Source organism: Diabrotica virgifera, chromosome 2, assembly GCF_917563875.1.
Source record: "Diabrotica virgifera virgifera chromosome 2, PGI_DIABVI_V3a".
Classification (NCBI taxonomy): domain Eukaryota; kingdom Metazoa; phylum Arthropoda; class Insecta; order Coleoptera; family Chrysomelidae; genus Diabrotica; species Diabrotica virgifera.
This window is the reverse complement of record NC_065444.1, coordinates 84,366,186-84,387,011: the sequence shown is the minus strand read 5'-3', so window position 1 is coordinate 84,387,011 and position 20,826 is coordinate 84,366,186. Positions and strand designations below refer to the sequence as shown.

Sequence of the window (20,826 nt, the reverse complement as noted above, 5' to 3'; positions counted from 1 at the left end):
CGAACTATTCACTGTAACGAAAATCTATCTTCAGTATTTTCGGAGATAGTATGAAGTAAAAGGTGAAAAATACCAAATTGGAAAAAATCAATTTTTCTTTAAAGCTCCATTTTTCCAAAATTATACCATTTAAATAGATCAAACTACTTGAGTCTATTGATAATATAAATATAAAAGGAACTACAGAAAGGTAAAGACCAATTTTGAATTAGGAAGGTAGTTACGGGGGTTGTTATTACTGATTTTTTCGTAGAGAAAAGCAGGTACCGACATTTTTTTATTATAAGTCGCTTAATTTTCATGCTAGAATCTTTTTATTATTATTTTTTGAAAGGTCTAATTGATTACTTGAAAAAAGATTATTTAAGTTTTCGTCGAAAAATGCAAATTTTTCCCATTATTTGGCTTTAAATATTTCAAATTCTTCATTTGACGAAAAAAGCTAATCTTGAACATGCCGTATCTCGGTTTGTATTGGTCATAAATATATTACTGGAAAATAATATGGTTTGTGTTACTAAAAGGTACAATTTTGATATCTACAGTTTTTTTGATTTAATGCATAATTTTCGAGGTATTCTTAAAAAATCCTCTAAAAAAGTCGATTTTTTCGTCGAAAAACTGTTATTTTCAAGCGAGAATAACTCGAAAAATATTAGTTTTACGAAGAAAATGTAAAAAACATTTTTTTCTTAGAATCACTTTTTCCATCGAATTGCATGGTTAAAATGTAATAAAAAAATTCCCACCCCCGAGATGGGGTGGTAACCACCCCCAAGGTTTTAGCGTATGATAGCGGCATGATATAGAAAATGATCCTTGGACTGTTCCCTACCTTCTGTGAAAATTTCAAGTAAATCCATGCTGGACGAAAGAATTGCGAGCCAAAATGCTTCATTTCTTCAATCGACTATTGGGGCCGACCGACCGGCTATGTCCCGCCATACAGCTGACCGACTATAATAACTTTTATTTATATTTAATTTAGAATATGTGTACTGATTTTCAGCCTTAGTAAATGGAAATAATTACCTTCGTAGGAATGCAACTTTGATACCCTCTCAGTAACCCCTGTTCTACGTTTCGCTTGACCGACCGCAGTATGTTTCTCTACACTCTCACAGTAATCAACTGTGAAAAATCTAGCTTTAGCAAATTGAAATAGATTTTTCAGCGCTGCCTCTTGGTCTATTACTTTGACTTGTTCGCGGTTGTATTTTATATTTTATCTTTGACAGTTATTTTGACTGGAATCTCGACACTAAATTCTTTTCGAATACGTTGAAGTTTAATGTTATTTTGTTAATTGAATAATTTCATCACATAATGCATACAAATCCGATTTAACTTTAACAAGAATTCAAATTCAACTTCCGGTCTCCAGTTACGTAATCAATGCGCGAACTCGGACGTATTTGAGCTACGGGAAAATACTATCTCTTTATTTATAGTATCGTGATACAAATTACAGGGAAAGTCCCAGTGATTGGCTAAATAAATACAATAGTTAAAAAACTTACATAAAAGTAAAAAAACTTGGTTTGTATAATGGTATAAAATTTTATTAAAAAACTTTTAAAAAAGTCATCCAAATGGATTAATGGAAAACATCAGAACGTTTTCTATCTAGTCAGATCATCTTCAGTGACATTCTGTGTAGTAATTGAAAACAGCCCACTAGTTTTGATATATACTCTTCAAAATTAGATAATTATTTATTAAATTATACTTTTGTAATGCGAAACAATGTCGATGTTAATGGATTTTACCTATATAGTACTCAAAAACAGCATGGCTTCCATGCTCGAAAAACTGAAGGGGTAGCTACTTGTCAAGACGAGTGATACAGACGGAATTCATTCATCTTGACAAGTACTCCTTCAGTTTTTCGACCAGGGAAGCAAAATGCTGCTTTTGGGTACTAATAGTAAAATCCAATAACATCGACACTATGTCGCATTACAAAAGTATAACTTAATAAATAATTATGTAATTTTGAAGACTATTATGTCAACCAGTGGGCTAATTTCAATTACTACACAGAACGTCACTGAAGATGATCTGACTAGATCGAAAACGTTCTGATGTTTTTTTATACTCCATGTGGATGACTTTTAAAAGTTTTTTAATAAATTTTTATACCATAATACAAACCGAAGCTTTTTACCTCTATTAAGTAAAATATTAATATTTTTAAAACTAAAAGATATTTGGCTATACACCCAGCATACTAGGTTATATTTTTGAAGTTATACTTCTTTAGGCGCGATTGAGAGTAAAATTTCATAATACTGCGCGCATGCGCACACAGACAGTATGGCGTTTAGTTGCTAAATCTTTCTAGTTATGTATAAATATAGCAGTGCAAGAAAAGGTGTGAAAAGAATATATTAGTGTTTTTAGTAAATATATTTAATATCATTTTTGTGTCTTTGGATTTGTCTTCCTCAGGAGTAAGATGAGTATTATTAAAACATTTTATTGTATATTTATTATTTCACCTTGTCTGTTTGTTACCGTGAATTGTCATTAGGCACGTCCGAACCGATTGGTACAGAGTCGTCGTAGCGTATTTGGTGTAGCATTCGTCAAGGGATCGAGAGGTCTTGAGTTCGAATCCAGTGCAATTCTATACTTTTTTTGAAAGCTGTAAGCACAAAATTAGTTTGGTGTTTAAAAAAATTAAAACAAACTGTTTAAAGTAGGTATATTTATTTTTAAGAAATCATATAATAGAAGTATAACTTCTTACGTGCGTACAAAGTACACACTACACACACATTCTTTTTTTTTGTATTTGTACTTGGACCCTATAGCGATTCATCATATTTTTAAGTTATATATCTCGAATAAAATATGGGACATGACCTGTTCAAAATTTCAAAAGGGTGGTGGAGCGATTTGAAGGTATTTGTCATCTCACGAGAGTTATATAAAATATGCGATTATTCTCTACAATCCCTACTCAGTTTTGTTCCTAACTTTGTTGAGATAAAACATAAACTTATTTTCTTTTTAACAATTTATTCCAGTATAAACAAATCTTCAACTGTCTGTCTTTAATTTATTCTAGTTGGTGTTGATAATTTCGTAACATGGCCTCGTAAAAGTGCAGCAATTCACCTGGGTCTTTGTTATCCAAAGAGCTCTAATAAATAACCTAGAAGGTGTTTCAAACTCATCGAGATAGAACCCCATTCTAACTCGATGTTCAAACTGCTTATGATAACTATTATGATCATAAGTCGGCTAGAGGGCGCTATTTATTGGCGGAAAATATGAGGAGGCAAGAATTTGAAAATTAAATTTAGTTGAATATAAAAAAATTTTGAAATATCTCTCTTATATTAGCGTTATAAACTTCGATATAGATAGGCAAGATAGAACTTAAAGAAGACCAAAATTGTTCTCCCAGTTGATCTCCCCAAACATATACTGCCTACTGAATTGGTTAGATCCCTACTTGTCAGTTAAAATTTACTACCTGGAGTGTATTTTTCTTGGCAGATATCGTGAAAAGAATTGTGCAGGTACCTTACTTCAGTCAAAAAATAGATCTAAATATACAGTGTGTCCCGGAAAATACTGCGTTCCTTAAAGGTGTGGGTAGAATGTACCATTTAAAAGAAAACTTTCTTATAATTTTTTTTCTAAAGTCATCTAGCTGTTGCCTCAAAAAAATAAAATAATGTCTTTTACTAAAATTTACATTTGGCAACCCGGCAGTTTTATTTATTTTGACATAGCGAAGATATTTAAAATTCTAAACAAAAACAGTCATATCATAATTACAGTAAAACCTGCCATATCCGGATCAATGTGGCGACAGACCGATCCGGATATCAAGGCCATTACTTCTTTTACAGTCTCTGAAACGTTTTTTCCTTCATACATTCCAATAACCAACGCCGTCAATAACTTTCGTCGATAGACACGTTTTATAGATTCTATAATACATTATTTCGCCATCTTTTAGTTCTTCTTTTAGTGCGTTGTCCAACAGCAGGACTGCCTTTCTCGGTAGATTTCGGTAGATCCGGACGACGCAGAACCGTCCGGATATGGCAGGTTGTACTGTACCTGTAACTGTAACCCGAGAATACATCGTATTGTTGTGGTATTATCATGATTTCGATCGCAAGTATCATATTAATTACGTACCCATAGTGTATAATTAGTGCAAGATTTAGGTACACCAAGGCGATTTACCTCGAAGTTTAAGGATTTGTAGATGGTTTCAAAACAAAATGTGTAAAGAGTTGTGTGCAGATCGAGAAAGCTTGTTTTACGAGAAATGGTGTGTGTGTGTGTGTGTGTTTTACTTTTATAATGCCAAAAGTATTAATGGTCTGGGATTATTAGTAATCATCTTATTGAACGACTCGAACTTCCCAGAAGATTGAATGGAGAAATGTAATACTCAAATTTTTTGTAACTGTTCTACCGATTAGACACTTCTTGAAGACGTACCTTGATTCTGATTGTAATAAAAATGTTTCATGTAAGTTACAACACCATACAAACCTTATTTATTAGGTATTTAATAAACACAATATTATGATGTTCTTTATCACTGTTATCAGTATTTTATCAATACATAATATTATGCCTAATGGTTACGATAATTCATGATAGTTGAGTTACAGTAAAATTATTTTTACACAGAAGAAGGAACGCAGCGTTGCCGGCTGTATTAGCATATCTGTGGACATTAATCAAATGCATTAAAATTAATAAATTATTTTTTTGAAAACGGTTGACTTTACAAAAAAATTTTATCAGACTTTTTTTGCTCTAAATGGTACACTTAGCCCGTACCTTGAAGGAACGCACTATTTTCCGTGATACCCTGTATAAGTTTAAGTTTATTGTAGTGACATTCATGTTTGGTGGTTCGATTCTAGCATGAATCCACTTCATAAAGATCCTTTATCGACTAATAGAAGCGTAGATTAAAAGCAGTAACTTAATTACTCCGTAACTGTGGTATATGCCTCTTGTATTATATAATTACCTTTTACTTCTCTTATAGCCACCTTCAACTGGATGATTACCTTATTCTTCAACACGATACACTCACAATGTATCGTGATTCTTCAACAGCCACAACCTCTCTTAGTATAAAAGTAAGAATGCGAGGTGTAAGAATAAGAGAAAATAGAGCATATTGAATGGGAATATGTCACGTAGGATACAGAATGACATCCCAGATAATATTTATAAGTGAAAATATACCGCTGGGGAGCTCAATGCCCCAATTTGTAAAGAAACGTGACGTGCTATGGAAAAATCGACTCCACTTGTGGATTCGGTGCATTAAAATTATCAAAACATCTTTTCAAAAACATTTTTGCAGACCTAATTCAATACCTAACTTACTTTTTCTTTTTAACATGCCATACACCAAAGTGCGTAGGCGACTATCTCATTACTAAGGTTCTGTTCTTGGCGGCGTGATACAGCTCGCCTGTGTTGTGTAATCTTATCCATTCCTTAATCAGGATAGTTGTTTGCGGCCGACTTCCCTCCTACCTTCGATCTTCTCTTGTAGGATTAACTGTGGTATTTCATATTTTGCTGCTCTTAATATGTAACCAAGGTAACTAATTTTGCGTTTCTTAATTAATACAAAGAGTTGTAAGAGATTAATCCAAAAGGACGTCATCGTTTCGAACTCTATCCACACACGGTATGCGCATCATTTTTCTCAATGACCACATTTCAAATGTTTCAAGTTTGTTGATTGATGTTCTTTAAAAGTCCACGTTTCCATACCATAAAGCAAGGTGTAGCGCTTGGCCATTCTGTAGCGTACCTAGTTCGAAATTTAGGTTTTGATTACATAGAAGCTCTGAATTTCATAAAAGCTTGTACTGTTGCCCTTAAAATAATTTGATGTGTATAAAGAAACAGTAAGATACCCATATTAACTTAACCTAGACTTTAACCTTGTTCTACGCCTTAACTGATATTCTATTGTTATCAACAAGTTAAGTTATCTTTTAAAAAGGTTCTGAAACAGGTCTAAGTTAAATATTATGTTTATATGAAATTAGGCCACAATTATCGGCAATGAAAATTACATTTTTTAAATTTTGTTTCGACATTTCGATTTCCACTCCGGGAGAACCTTCTCAAAAAAAAAATAATTTTAAAGTAACAAGATGTTATTATGTATAACCAAAAGTTGTTTGGTGGTTATTGTTTTCCAAATTTAGGGCTGACTTACTTGGCCTCGATCTTGTATAGCCGTGTTTTTAGTTGACAATTCTGAGGGTGGTATTGTGCCCTCGGGATGATTTCAAATTCTGATTGTTTCCGAATTTCTATTAACCCGTTAATATTGGTATATGCTTGTTGCTGACTTCTTTATTTGCCTGCTACATTATGATGATGGGTTTGTTACACATTTTTCTTTATTAAGAAGAGAGCTTCTTTATTTTTTTCCTTTTCATGTATGTTTCTTTTATGATTACTGATGCATCCTTCGATTGTACTTTGTGTTCATTATCCCCGGGATATTTGCATATCTGTGTTTTGTCGAAGTCTCTGTTTTTGATGTATGTTTCATGCTCGTTTATCCTAACACTTAGTTGTCTTGCGGTTTCTCCCACATATAAATGGTTACATGTACAAGGATGCAGTTCTCTATTGTGTTAAGTTTGGTTTTGGACAGAATAAATCTAGACCAGGAAGGATCTGTTTTTAGGTGTATGTGAGAGGTGGCATTCGGATTTTTGCGGATAAAGTTAGGTGATAACTTCGTTAATAATAATTGACTTATGCTGGTTCTCAAATATGCCCGGAACATTATTAAAATAAAATAAAATATTTAAGGATTTCAAAAAAATTCGTTATTTTTCTAATTTCTTTGCTTATAACTTTAAAACGATTCATTTTGGAACAAAGTCGTATATGAATAAAACAAAGATAATTAAATTTTCTATCAGATACGACTGGTTAAAAATGTCTTAATTTAATACCCTTGCTGCAAAATAGCAATAAATATAAAATAAAGGGACAAAACAAGCCTGTCCTTATTCAATGCTTTTCCATCACTTAGGTTACACTTGGAACCTTCTCAATTCGCTTAGAAAATTTTTGTAATGTGCTAAAACCGTCCACCAAATTTCATTAAAATTGACTTACTAGATTTGGCATAATAATTTTGCAATCTAAACTTTTTTTTAAAAATTAAAATTTTTTAAAATCTTGAACAACAAAAACTAGAACATACAAAGATTTGTCAATTTTTTTAAAAATAAAGAAGCACTCCACCTATCTAATGCACTTTACAGAATTGAAATCGGATTATTTAAGCAGCCTCAGCAATGTTTTAAAGTTATAAACAGTTTTTTGGCTTATAAACAAAATAGTGCTGTGTCCAGTAGGGGGTGTTACGGGCTCTTTTATTTACATGGACTTACCCAAGTTTTTTATGTATTTTGACCCGTACAACACGAATTTTTTGAGTAACAGTTGATCCGGATGTCGATAAGATTGTTAGAAACAAAGAACTTGAGGAATTATATAACATCGATTTTTCGCAAAATAAAACATTTTTTTGTATTTCTTGGGTAATTCTAAGCAAAAAATGTTCTTATAAGTTTTTTCGTAGGATGCATAGTTTTCGAGATAAACGCGGTGGAACTTTCAAAGAATCGAAAAATTGCAATTTTTTGAGCGAGAATAACTTTTGATTAAAAAATAAAATAGCAATTCTGCTGACAGCATTTGAAAGTTTAAGTCAAAGTATACCGGTTTTAATTATTTGCATTGCTAAAAATTAATTTTTTTATTATTAAACAAAGCTATTTGTTTATAAGCCAAAAAATTGTTTATAATTTTAAAACATTGCTGAGGCCCCTTAAATAATCCGATTTTAATTCTGTAAAGTGTATTAGACAGGTAGAGCATCTCTTTATATTATGTAAAAAAATTATCCAACTTCTAAATGGTCTACTTTTTGTTCAGAAAGATTTTAAAAAATTTGAACTTTTTTAAAAACATTTAGATTGCAAATTTATTATGCAAAATCTATTAGGTCGATTTTAATGAAATTTGGTAGACCGTTTAAGTAAGTTATAAGAATTTTCTAAGCGAATTACTAAGGTTCTAAGTGCCACCCAAGTGGTTAAGAAACATTGAGTAACAACAGGCGTGTTTTGTCCCCTTATTTTGTATTTATTGCTATAATGCAGAAAAGGTAATACCTTAAGACATTTTTGACCAGTCGTATATCATACAAAATTTAATTATCTTTATTTTATTTCTCTACGACTTTGTTCCAAAACGAATCGTTTTAAAGTTATAAGCAAAGAAAGCAGAAAACAATCGATGTTTTTCGAAAGTTTTAAATATTTTAATTTTTTTATTAATGTTCCGGGCATACTTGAGAAGGAGCATAAGTCAATTATTATTACTGAAGGTGTCACCTAACTTTATCTGCAAAAATCCGAATGCCACCTCTCACATCCAAAAATACACTTTTTTTACAGATTAGTCCTGGTCTAATCTGTATATTGGTTGTTTTGCATGTTGTTGTGATGTACTTATTTTATATCCTTTTTAATTTTCCGATAAACCCTTTACACAAATATGGCATTGCTTTTATCTTCAGACCCCTTCTTGTAGGCGTTTCTGGGTTGCTTATGATGTTTTGTTGTTTCCTTTCCTCAATCAATTGAAGTTCTTTGTGTATAAATGACGAGTAATAATTTTTTATTAAAACCTTTGTTAGCCGGCTTTTTCCTAATATCTTTCCTGAGTAATACACAATATTGATTTCACAGTGTTTTTTCACTTACAATCTTCTTCTATTTGAACATCAATATCCCTTTTGGTTTAAGGATGGCTGTTGTACGAAGAGTAGATGATTAAACCACCAGCGATTTTCTACAAAATTAATCTCAACTTTTACAGAAATTTATTAAAAATATTATTATACATTGAAAAGCTTTATTTACATGTATATACAGGATTTTTTAAGTATACCTACCACACGTAAATTGAACAGTGTTGAAATTTACTGAATCTGACATATCTTTACACACGAAACTGTGTGCTCCTTAAAGTTCTACATTTTATCATACCATATTTAATACTTTCCCTGATAGTGCAGTCATTGAAGCTTTTTAGCTCAGAAATTTTTTACTATGAACCGATTTACATGAAATTTTGGAATTAGGCTTATCCTACCCTTAACTTCAAAAGTGATAGTGACCCGAACTCCGTTTTCACCCTGGGGGTGGTTGCCACCCCTTTTCGGTGGTGGGAATTTTTTTTCAAATAACCTCAGAGATCGATAGAAGACCTAATTTTAAGCAAAAAATCCCCAAACATCCAAGACTGCCCATACATTTATAAAATTAAATATATTAAACAAAATCTTTTAACCAAAGGAATCAATGTACATTTTATCTGGATTAAAGCACACGCAGGATTTGAACATAATGAGTATGTCGACTTATTAGCCAATGAAAGCGTTTCATCCGATACCAGTATTCTACATAAAATAACACTGACTGATAGTATAATCTCTTTCAAGTCAACACTGCATCGGGAGTGGAGCTACCAGTGGAAGGAATACTCTTTTGTGAATCAAAATAGATACTCGTTAATTCAGCCCGATATTCCCAAATTTCCTTGGTACAAGTCTTGTAGAGCTTCTAGAAAGTACATAACTTCTATTATTAGAGTACGATTCGGGCGCGCATGTTATCCAAAGCATTTATTTAAAATACAAGTTTTGGATAATGATAAATGTGAGCATTGTGAAGAGGAAAGTGATTTAGATCATATATTTTTTGGTTGTTCTAAAAATACAATTTACTCATCTAAATTAATAAATGATTTATTAAAATGTACAGTAGCAACTCCTTGGAATATACTATATTTATTATAACTTGGTTCTGTAGATGTATACAACTCTTTAATTAACTTTTTAAAAGACAGCAAATTATCATTATAATTCCCTTAAACATTTTTAATTAATACCTTTGGTAGTTAGTTGTTTTAGCTGTTAAGCTTAGTGTTATTTAATACCTTTTAGTTGTTATCTTTGTTTTAAACCTGTTTTGTATAACTTGATAACTTGTATTCCTTATGTGTCTGGCAGTATGACGGTAAGTCTAAGCCAACAAAAAAATAAGCAAAAAATGCTGCATACAGTTTTTTCAAAAACCCAATACTTTTTAAGTTATTGGCAATTGCAAATTCGGAATTTTCTCACGATTTTCAACAGTTTTTTGCAAATATCTCAAAAAATGTGTATTTAATGTGTAAAATATGTATTTTAACGATAATATTGTAATGAACAAAATTGTAGCAGGTAAAAAAATTAACAAATTGCTTTTTTAAAGAGTGTTTTAAGTGCAATATTAAGCGAGATATTGAAGATCAAAGCTGCTTTTTAATTTTGTGTGAAATTTAATCGATGTATTCAATGCCATCTAGCGGAGAGCGAATAAATTTTATGCATGCTAATGAGAAAGGATTTTATAGTGCTTAAAATAAGCTTTAAAATGAGCACTGTTAAAAGTCTTTTGTACGCAAAATGAGTGAGCTGTAATGAAAGAAAGAGGAACATCTAATGGTTTTTTAAATCAATGGATTTCATAAGTGTCATTTCCACCAAAATTAAAATTAATCGTATTCCGTCTAGAATCAACTTTAGTATAAAGAGTTTGATGGATTCTAGCAGTTTCACTGCTTTGAAACACATATTTTTTGAAAAAAATCACGATTTTAAGGAAAAAATTTTTCGAATTAAAAAAAAAACACCTTCTTTTCATAATATCTCAAAAATAATGAAAGATACGTAAAAAACTGTAATAATAAATAAAAATAGGATTTTTTTGACAAAAATTTTGGTTTGTTTTTTTTTCCTATCACACAAAAATTGACAAAGATATGACTGATTAAAGAGCGCGCGGTAGCGCAACCACAGTGTCTCTCGAGCCCTTTGACCCTTCACCGTTTCAAAATAAAAGCTTTTTCACTACATATTATGATGAAAAAAGTTGTAGCTCTTTTAATTACCTACAAAATGGTGTTTTATAAGTTGTGATAGCTTCAAAATTGAAATAGTTATGGTCCAAAAACTAGTCCTATTTTTTTCTACTTAGTAAACTAAAAATTTTTAAATGTATAATCATACATATTCAATGTTTTAATTTAGGGGTAGTTTTAAGGGTTAAAGAACTTGGGCATATGATTTTCCAGCATAGCTTTTTCGAGAACGTGGAACGGTATTTAAACCCTTTTTAGTTTATCAAAAGAAATTTTTTATACAATTTTTAATCGAGGGGTTCATTTTAAGAGTTGAAAGGGGTTAACAAATAATTAAGATAGAGAACGTAAAATATTATGTACTCTATATTTAAGTCTTCTTGTCAAACCAAATTAATTTTTTGTAAATTTTTTCTATTTAGGGGTTGTTTTTAGGGGTTGAAAGGGTGTTAACAATATGATAATTAAGATAGAGAACGTAAAATATCATTTACTCTATATTTAAAATTTTTTATGTCATACTAAATTAATTTTTTGTAAATTTTTTCGATTTAGGGGTTGTTTGCTTTTCAGTGTTGTATGGTTTTCAAGGGGATGAAAATGAGTTTAACAAGCATCATGTGTTAGAAGACACTTCACAATGTCACTCTTTATTATTAAACACGTTTTCTGGCGATAAAATGGCTCAATGTCAATTTTTCCATTAAGGGGTTGTTTTCGCCCCTTAAAAATAAAAAACGGAGTTCCTGTCAATATCACTTTTGAAGTTAAGGGTAAGATAAGCATAATTCCAGAATCTCATGTAAATCGGTTCATAGTAAAAAATTTCGGAGGTAAAAACCTATTTTACGCTTCAATGCTGCACTATTAGTCCAGAGAAATTAGATTTTTCTCGTGACACATCCCCCTCCAGGCCGAAACCAAATTTTGTTAGTAGTATGGACATCTATATTAATAATGTATATGTTTCCTGCAGCCGATTTTGATGATATACATAGTTATAAACAAATGAAGATCAAGAAACGGTAAATTTTCGCTTTTTTCGTCTATAACCAAAAAGTTAAGTATTTTAAACAAATTTGAGAGTAAGAATCTCATAATTCGTCTAAAAAATTTCAATATGACGTTTTCTGAATATGTCTATCCTTATTGGTTGCTTAGAAAATTGCAAAATAAATCATAAATTTTGAGTTTTTATAAATATTCATAACTTAAGTAAAAATTAACTTAGAACCTTCTTATTACACGAATTGCTGAGACTTCTGGCTTAAATTATATTTTAAATTTCAAAGCAATTGGTCAAATAGTTTAAAAGTTATTTAATTTGTTTATCCCAAATTCATTTTTTTGCAACACTACAAGTCAGAAAATTATGAGGTTACAGTAAGACTTCCGACAGTTTATGGAAGAAGAACACTTATAATATTGACTTAATTAAAAAAAATGACAAAAAGTAATTTTAAACAGTGTAAAATTATTTTGCAAAAACACGTCGATTCTTTGCTTCCTTATAAACAATTAGAATAACTTTTTAACCGTTACCCGTAGAAAAATTATTTTTTCATATTTGGAAAGACTGAATCTTTATACACATTTAGAAAGAAAAACAATTGTCCTAGGACACTTAGGAACGAAGTTAGCCCCCCCTTTTTTTAATTCACATGTTTTTGCAAAATAACTTTGCAGTATTTATAATTATTTTTTGTCATTTGTTTTTAATTAAATTAATAGTATAAATCTTCTTCTTTCATAAATTATCCAAAGTATTACTGTAACTTCATCATTTTCTGACTTATAGCGTTGCAAAAAAAATTAATTTGGGATAAACAAATTAAATACCTTTTAAACTATTTGACCAATTGCTTTGAAATTTAGGGTATGATTTAAGCACCAGAAGTCTCAGCATTCCGTGTAATAAGAACGTTAGTTTGTTTATAACTATGTATATCATCAAAATCGGCTGCAGGAAACATACACGTTATTAATATAGATGTCTATACTACTAAAAAATTTGGTTTCGGCCTGGAGAGGGTTGTGTCGCGAACAGGATATTTTTTCCCTTATTTCTCTGAACTATATGAATATATTCCTTTTATTCACTAGTCGATGCCTCGGGCTTTCCAAAGGCTTGGTACTCAACACATCTAGACGGATCAGTGGGATAGAATTCTTGACATTTGGTCATCAATCTCTTTAAACCTTGTATGTACTTTCGCTGCGTTTCGTCGTTCATCACGTGAGCCACGTTCTTAGAAAAGATCTTCTCTCTACCGGTACGAGCGTGGATACCTACCATGGTAACTCCAATGGGCCAAGGGGCGTTACCGATCGCCATTTGGAGAAATGCAGCACTAGCCTAAAACACAATAAAATAGGTTTGTACCTGGAGTGGTTCCGAAACTATTTCCTTGTGGAATTTTCATATTAACTATTACATTTAATGGGAATAAATCACAATTTTAATAACAATGCGAGTCTATGTGGGAAATATAAAATTAGCTGGTCAACTTAGTAAAGCAATAAAAAATGAAATGTTTATGGCTGTAAATATAAGAATTGGCACAACTCATAAATTATTCGCGCAAAAGAATGACTAATTTAAAAAATGGTATTAAAAGTGAGAAATGCTTTCTTTTCCTTTTTTTTTCCTGAAATGCTTTTTCGTTAGAGTAGGTGTTTTGAGCTATATCAATATAATGATTTGGTAATTCCCTTTTTGATGTGTATCAACTATTTTTAATGGGAAATAAGCCACAATTTTACCAAAAAAATGATTTTATTAACGTTTCGAAGCCCAAATCGGGTTTCGTTGTCAAAATACAAAATACTACTAAAATAAACAAAAATGTTGTTGCTAAGTAAAAAAATTCTTCTAATAATTTATTTAATCTGACTCATTTATATTGGCAATTCAGACGTATATTATACATTTTAAAGTAGAAGACTTTAAAATGATATCGCCAATATTTATGAGTTGCGTTCCTGGGACGACTTTACTAAAAGATAGTTCATTCGATTACATGAAATCAATCCCAACTCAAGAATATCCGTCACAAAAAAATGATAGCATGTGATCTGTCTTTAAAAAGACAACCAAATGCAACGATGACAGTAAAATTCTCGCGTTAGAGATTCCATAGTAAACCACGAGGGAAAACCAGGAAAAAACCTCGTGATACTATCCCGACATCGTAAGTATTTGGTCTTACATTTAATTTACTTTCAAAAAACTAATACCAAATTCTGACTTTAATATGTTTAAATTATGTATTACACCGTTCTTAGGCGTCAACGCCCTTCGGTAGGGATCTATGGGGGGAGTATCACCGAGCCGCAAGCCCTTATCCCTTGCCGTACTGCTCCCTCAGGTCGATCAGATGCCCGCATATTCCAGTCTAAGCTCCAGATTCATATTTAGAATTTTATACTGGCGCGTTAGCCTTTTTGTTTTTTTCCGATGGCCTGGGCTGGGCTTGAACTCACATACCTCAAGGCGAAGTGAAGTGTGGGTCAGCCGCTAGTCGCACTGAGCTATCCGATCGACTATGTTTAAATTATAAATAATATTAATAATACATAGGGACCGTTCAAGTATTACGTAACGCAGGTTGGGGGGGGGGGGGTCAAAAATCTTCAAAAATTGCGTTCCGCAATAGGTAAACTCCCATAAGAGTGCGTTACGTAGGGGGGGGGGGGTGTGGGGTTAAAAATCTTCAAAAATCGCGTTACGTAATACTTGAACGCTCCCATAGATATACATACAATAAGTAATACTAAAATATAAAATTTGTACTAACTCGATATGTTATTGACTTACTAATCGTGGTATTTTCTTTCTATTGACTTCTTCTTTCAGTATGGGTAACCACATCCTACTGCATTTTTGCATATGACATAATACATGCTATGATTTTTTTGTGACGGATATTCTTGAGTTGGGATTGATTTCATGTAATCGAATGAACTATCTCTTAGTAAAGTCGTCCCATGAACGCAACTCATAAATATTGGCGATATCATTTTAAAGTCTTCTACTTTAAAATTTAAAGTCTTCTACTTTAAAATTTAAAGTCTTCTACTTTAAAATGTATAATATACGTCTGAATTGCCAATATAAATGAGTCAGATTAAATAAATTATTAGAAGAATTTTTTTACTTAGCAACAAATATTTTGTTTATTTTAGTAGTAGGTATTTTGTATTTTGACAACGAAACCCGATTTGGGCTTCGAAACGTTAATAAAATCATTTTTTGTGGTAAAATTGTGGCTTATTTCCCATTAAAAATAGTTGATTATAAAAATGCCACAAGGAAATAGCTGCAGAACAACATTTGATGTTTATGTTGTGATTCGAGTGCTAATTTGAATAACTGTCGGTGTGGGTTTATCTGAATGTTGTAAAAACATGTAACAAATAAGGCCTAAAACTAAATTGTAAGAAGATCAAGATAATGATCATTAGTAATCATTAGTATTAGAATACTAACACAAACGCCCAAATTACAGTAAGCGATACACTGTTAGAGAAAGAGTGGAGAAAATATGTTATTTGCGCTGCAATATTAAGGATACTTGGGATCATAGCTACGAAATAAACACTCGTACTGAAAAGCCAGAAGCTCTTTTAACGGTCTTAGGAAGATTCTCTGTAACTCAACTTTAGGTATCAATATACGGATAATACTTCTTAAATGATGCGTCTTTAGTGTTCTCCTCCACGGAGTAGAAAGCTGGAATCTTGTAAAAGATGCTATAAAACGATTAGAGGCATTTGAAATGTGGTGCTACCAACGTATGCTACGAATTGTGTACATATGTAATATACACTACACAGCTAACATAACTATTCTCCAGAGGCTAAGAAAAGACAAAGAAATTATTAACACAGTAAAAAACAGAAAATTGGTTCATTTCGGCTATATTCTGCGTAGTAGTAAATACTCACTTCTATAGTTGATTCTAAAGACAAGATTAAGGACAAAAGAGGCCCTGGACATAGACGTACGGTAAGCGGCAAAATAAACAGTACTGAAATGTGTATGCCTCAAATATGTATGTGTCAATCACTGAAATGTACCGAGTGGTTTCCGAACGTCATTATAACTTATGTGAATATTGTGTTAATGTTAGGTGCTTCAGGACGGTTCTCAGTTTTGCAGAATTTTTTTTATTTTAGAGTACTATTTTCGGAGATAAGGAAAAGGTCGCAAAAACGGTCCAAGCTAAAATCAACAATGGTTCCAGCAGGACGGGGCAACCTGTAACACGGTCAGGGACTCTCTTCGAATACTGCACGATAATGCACGATTTGCACGCAGCTCACCAGACATAACGCTACCTAATGTGTACATATGGGGAATGCTGAAGGAGGCAGACCAATCCACCGTCTGAGATTCCGAAATTGCGGACTACAATAAAAGGGTTCTTCTTCTTTAAGTTTCATCTTCTATCGAAGGTTGGAAATCATCATGGCAATGCGGACCCTGTTGACTGCCGCTCTAAATAGCTCTGCACTACTGCATTCGAACCATTCCCGTAAGTTCTTAAGCCAGGATGTTCTTCGTCTTCCCACATTTCGCTTTCCTCGGATTTTGCCTTGCGTAATAAGTTGTAATAATGAGTATTTTTGCCCTCTCATCACATGTCCCAAGTACTCAAGTTTTCGTCTTTTGATAGTTAGTATTATTTCGGGTTGATTTCCTATCCTTCTAGTTACTTCCACGTTCGACATTCTTTGAATCCATGATATTCGTAGGATTCTTCTGTAACACCAAAATTCAAAGGCGGCCAACTTATTCAAATGGACTTGTTTCAATGTACACGCTTCCAAGCCATAAAGAAGAGTAGAGAACACGTAACATCGAAGCATCCTTAGGCGTAGTTCTAACCTTATATCCCGACAACAAAGAAACTTTTTAAGTTTAATGAATGATGCACGTGCTATTTCAATACGTGTCTTAATTTCTTTGGTTTGGTCTACATTTGATGTTATCCATGTTCCTAAGTATTTGTAGTTATCCACACACAAACAATAGTTAATTGAATATATGCGTGTGCTGATTTAGCTATGATCATGCATTTAGTTTTCTTTAAATTCATCTTCAGTCCGTACTCATGACAGCGTTCATTAAGGCGTTGCATTACGTTCTGTAAATCATTGTTGTTATCCGTTATTATTACTGTATCGTCTGCAAAACGTAAGTTGTTCAAAACTTCTCCATTGATAGATATACCTTCTATTGAATTTGAGAGCGCTTCTTGAAATACCGCTTCACTGTAGACATTGAAAAGTAGTGGAGACAGCACGCAACCCTGACGGACTCCTCTTTATATTTTGATATCTTGGGTGTCCTGGTTGTCAACTCTTACCTTGGCAGTTTGATTCCAATATATATTAGATATAATTTTCATATCACGACTGTCAATATTTTTGCTTTTTAATATATCTAGCTTTTTTTGTTGAACTTTATCAAATGCCTTTTCAAAGTCTACAAAACGTAAGTACATATCCCGATTCATGTCCATGCATCTCTGGGTCAGCACATTCAAGCCGAACAAAGCATCTCGTGTGCTCATACCATTTCTAAAGCCAAATTGTGTGTCACTGATTTAATATTCGAGAGTTCTAACAATTCTGCTGTGTATTATTTTCAAAAATGTTTTAAGTGTGTAACTCATTAAAGATATTGTTCTGTGATCCGAGCAGGTTGTTGCACTTGGCTTTTTGGGAATTGCTACAAAGGTCGATTGTAGCCATTGTCTGGGAATTGTGGCAGTCTGATATATTAGATTAAAGAGTTCAACCATTACATCATGGGCCAGTCATTACATCATGGGCCATGGTCTGGTCCAGTAGCTTTACCCTCTTTCGTGTTTTTAATGGCATAGATGACTTCTTCTCTTAATATTGGTGATCCGGTATCATCTGTGATTTCTAATGACAGTTCTCCTCTTTCATCATTAAATAGTTGTTGGATGTAATTGGTCCAGTGACACAATCTCTCCTTCACGTCAGTAATAATATCCCCTTTATCATTTTTAAGGGTATTCGTTCTTGTGCTTTTTCTAGAACCTGTCGTTTCTTTGATTTTTTTGTGTAAATTAAAGCTGTCATACTTTTTATCCAGGTCTTCTATTTCTCTGCATCTGTCGAAGAGCCACCTCTCTTTTGCCTCTCGAATTTTCTTTCTGATGTTTCTCTGAATTTCTTTTTATTTATTCGGGTCTTTTGTTTTATATTTTCTTCGTTCTTCCATAAGTTCAAGAATTTCTACTGTCATCCAAAGTTTTGTTGTTTATCCAAGTGGTTTGAGGGTTTCTTTTCCAACTGACACTAAGGCATGTTGAATTTTTCCCCATTTTTGGTCAACAGTCAGAGTTTCCGCACTATCTTCTTTGACTTTCCTTAAGTTCTCGTTTATTTTAACTTTCGTTTCCGCATATGTGTTGTCTTGTTTGAGCCGCCTTGTATCCATGAGTTTATTGGAGCTTTGCAAGGCTATATCATGTATATTAAATATTTACGTAATCATAAACATTTCAATATTCATTTCAGAACTGTTTATTTTGCCGCACACTGTATATCCTGGCTGGCCAATCTTAGAAAGTGGACTGGTCTAATGTCAACTGATCTATTTCGAGCCGCTGTCAATATAATAAGATGGGTCAATCTGGTCGCCAACATCTCTAGGAGATGAAGACTTTAGATAAAGTGGGTTGGTTTTATGTAACTTTTCTTGAATAGGTATCCTGTAACCCATTTTGTGGTTAACACATCCAAAAAAGGAAGTGAATGGTTGTTTTATTTTTCCATGGTGAATTTGATCGATTCTTCTTTATTGTTGATGTCCATAAATGTATTCAATGCTTCTCTATTTTGGTCCCTGAGACCAAAATAGAGGGTGTTACATTAAAAAAATATATCTTTGATGAGGTACAATATATATAACGTCCTCTATATTTGTAACTACTTTTAAAATGTGTAGCTCATAGCAATCTCCCATTTTTGTAAAAAACTTTTTTTGGTATCTTTTGTAATAACAGGTATAACGGACTTAGTCACAAAAGTTGATCACACTCAGAGCCGGATTTAAGGCAGTGGGGGCCCCTGGGCAGAATTGGTGTGGGGCCCTACATCCTGCCATTAAAAAAATTGTTGTTATAACTATGGTACCTACATAGTCAACTACAGGGTTTTCCCATTTAGAAATTAAAAAAAAAAATACTATTCTAACTGGGAATAAGCCACAATTTAACTTGAAAAATTATTATTTTTCTTTTCTTATTGGCTTTGGATTGCTTGATCCATTCAGCCACGATAAAATGATTCTATTGACATTTCGACTTCCACTTCGGACGCCGTTATCAAAATACAAGATATTAATGTACTTATTTATATAAAATTAATATTTTGTATTTTGATAATGACGTCTGAAGTGGAAGCCGAAACGTTAGTAAATTCATTTTCAAGTTTAATTGTGGCTTATTTCCCAGTTAAAATAGTAAATTACATAAATACCACAAACAAATAGCTTCAGAACAATACTAAAAAAATGTTGATCTCCTTTTATCAATATTTTTAAATAATAAAAAATGCAAGGGCTTTATCTTGTTACAGTAAAATATTAAATAGTTAAGATGTATGGTTAAAGTCACGGTAGGTACTTTTCGAGATTTTTTAATTGAAAATTCCTTGATTATGTCGGACATGTCTAGATATCTTAAAACATTGTGTTCAATGCTCATTATTATAGAGAGATGATTCAAACGCTCTTGGCTCATCATAGACCGAAGTCAATTTTTAATTAACTTAAGTTTTGAGAATGATCTCTCTCCACTGCAGTTAGTTAGCATCTGAACTAAATATAAACGAAGTGTCAGCTCAACATTTAGTAACGCATCATTCACATTCTTGTTTGCATCTTAAACATTATTATTCTTGAAGCCCAAACACCTACTTTGGCCGGCCGGAGAATCATGCGATTTTAGTTAAAATCCCCCAAAATCGAAGTAGTCGGAGCTGGGGAATCCCATGAACCACTAGCTAGGGTGTTTACAGTGTCAGTATTTATTGTTTTGGTGCCATATTAATGTGCAAATATTTAGAATGGTGTTCATTTAAGCAGAGAAGAACAAGTTGAGGGAACTGAGTTTATAGATAATTTAGCAACTTTAAAATATGGTGATGACTCAGCTGAAATATGTAATGGCAGGTTTGGCACTTTATCGGTCTAAGGAAGGATTTTTTGGAAAACCATACGTTGTAAAATCACTTGAAAAACTAGACCCAATCGTATGGTGGAGAGGTACATTTTCGAAACAAAATGAAGTAAAATAGCAGTTGATATATTAAGCATGCCTTCATCCAGTGCAGCGACTGAAAGAAGTTTCAGCTCTTATGGTTTTTTTATCCACTCTTCTAAAAGAAACCGGCTTACTGCTGAACTCTGTATGAGTGAGTTGGCGACTCGTGAAAAACAAAATCCCACATCTTCTCATCAGTACATTGAAGTGCAGAATGTAGATGACCAGGATGAGCTAATGATGGAAATATATTTTGAATCTAAGGCCTCATCTTTTTCACAGTAGATCCCCACATCCATTATTTGCTGTTAAGAAGAAAATTTCATTTTTTATCAAATAAATTTTGTGTTTTCTGTTGTTTTTGTATTTTTTTATATATAAAGAATACTGTTGTTTCATCTCATAATTTTGTATATAATTTCGTGGTTTTTAATACCCTATTACATTTTTAACAACATCCCTAATCACGTCATAGGGTTCATTCTCAGAAAATTCTCCATATCGAGAATAT

The 20,826-nt window shown here is 32.5% G+C and overlaps 2 protein-coding genes across 2 annotated transcripts in view; one reads left to right on the top strand and one right to left on the bottom strand.

Annotated features, from left to right (window-relative positions):
* The window catches only part of LOC126880124 (uncharacterized), a 61,914-nt gene that overhangs the window by 1,617 nt on the left and 39,471 nt on the right, over positions 1 to 20,826 (top strand). The window lies entirely within an intron of this gene.
* Positions 8,910 to 20,826, bottom strand: part of LOC114341630 (pre-mRNA-splicing factor 18) — a 152,160-nt gene continuing 140,243 nt past the window's right edge. The window contains exon 6 of the mRNA XM_050643825.1: positions 8,910 to 13,366. Within this exon, the coding sequence (XP_050499782.1) occupies positions 13,103 to 13,366 (264 nt within the window). The 3' untranslated portion in view covers positions 8,910 to 13,102. The remainder of the gene's footprint in view (positions 13,367 to 20,826) is intronic.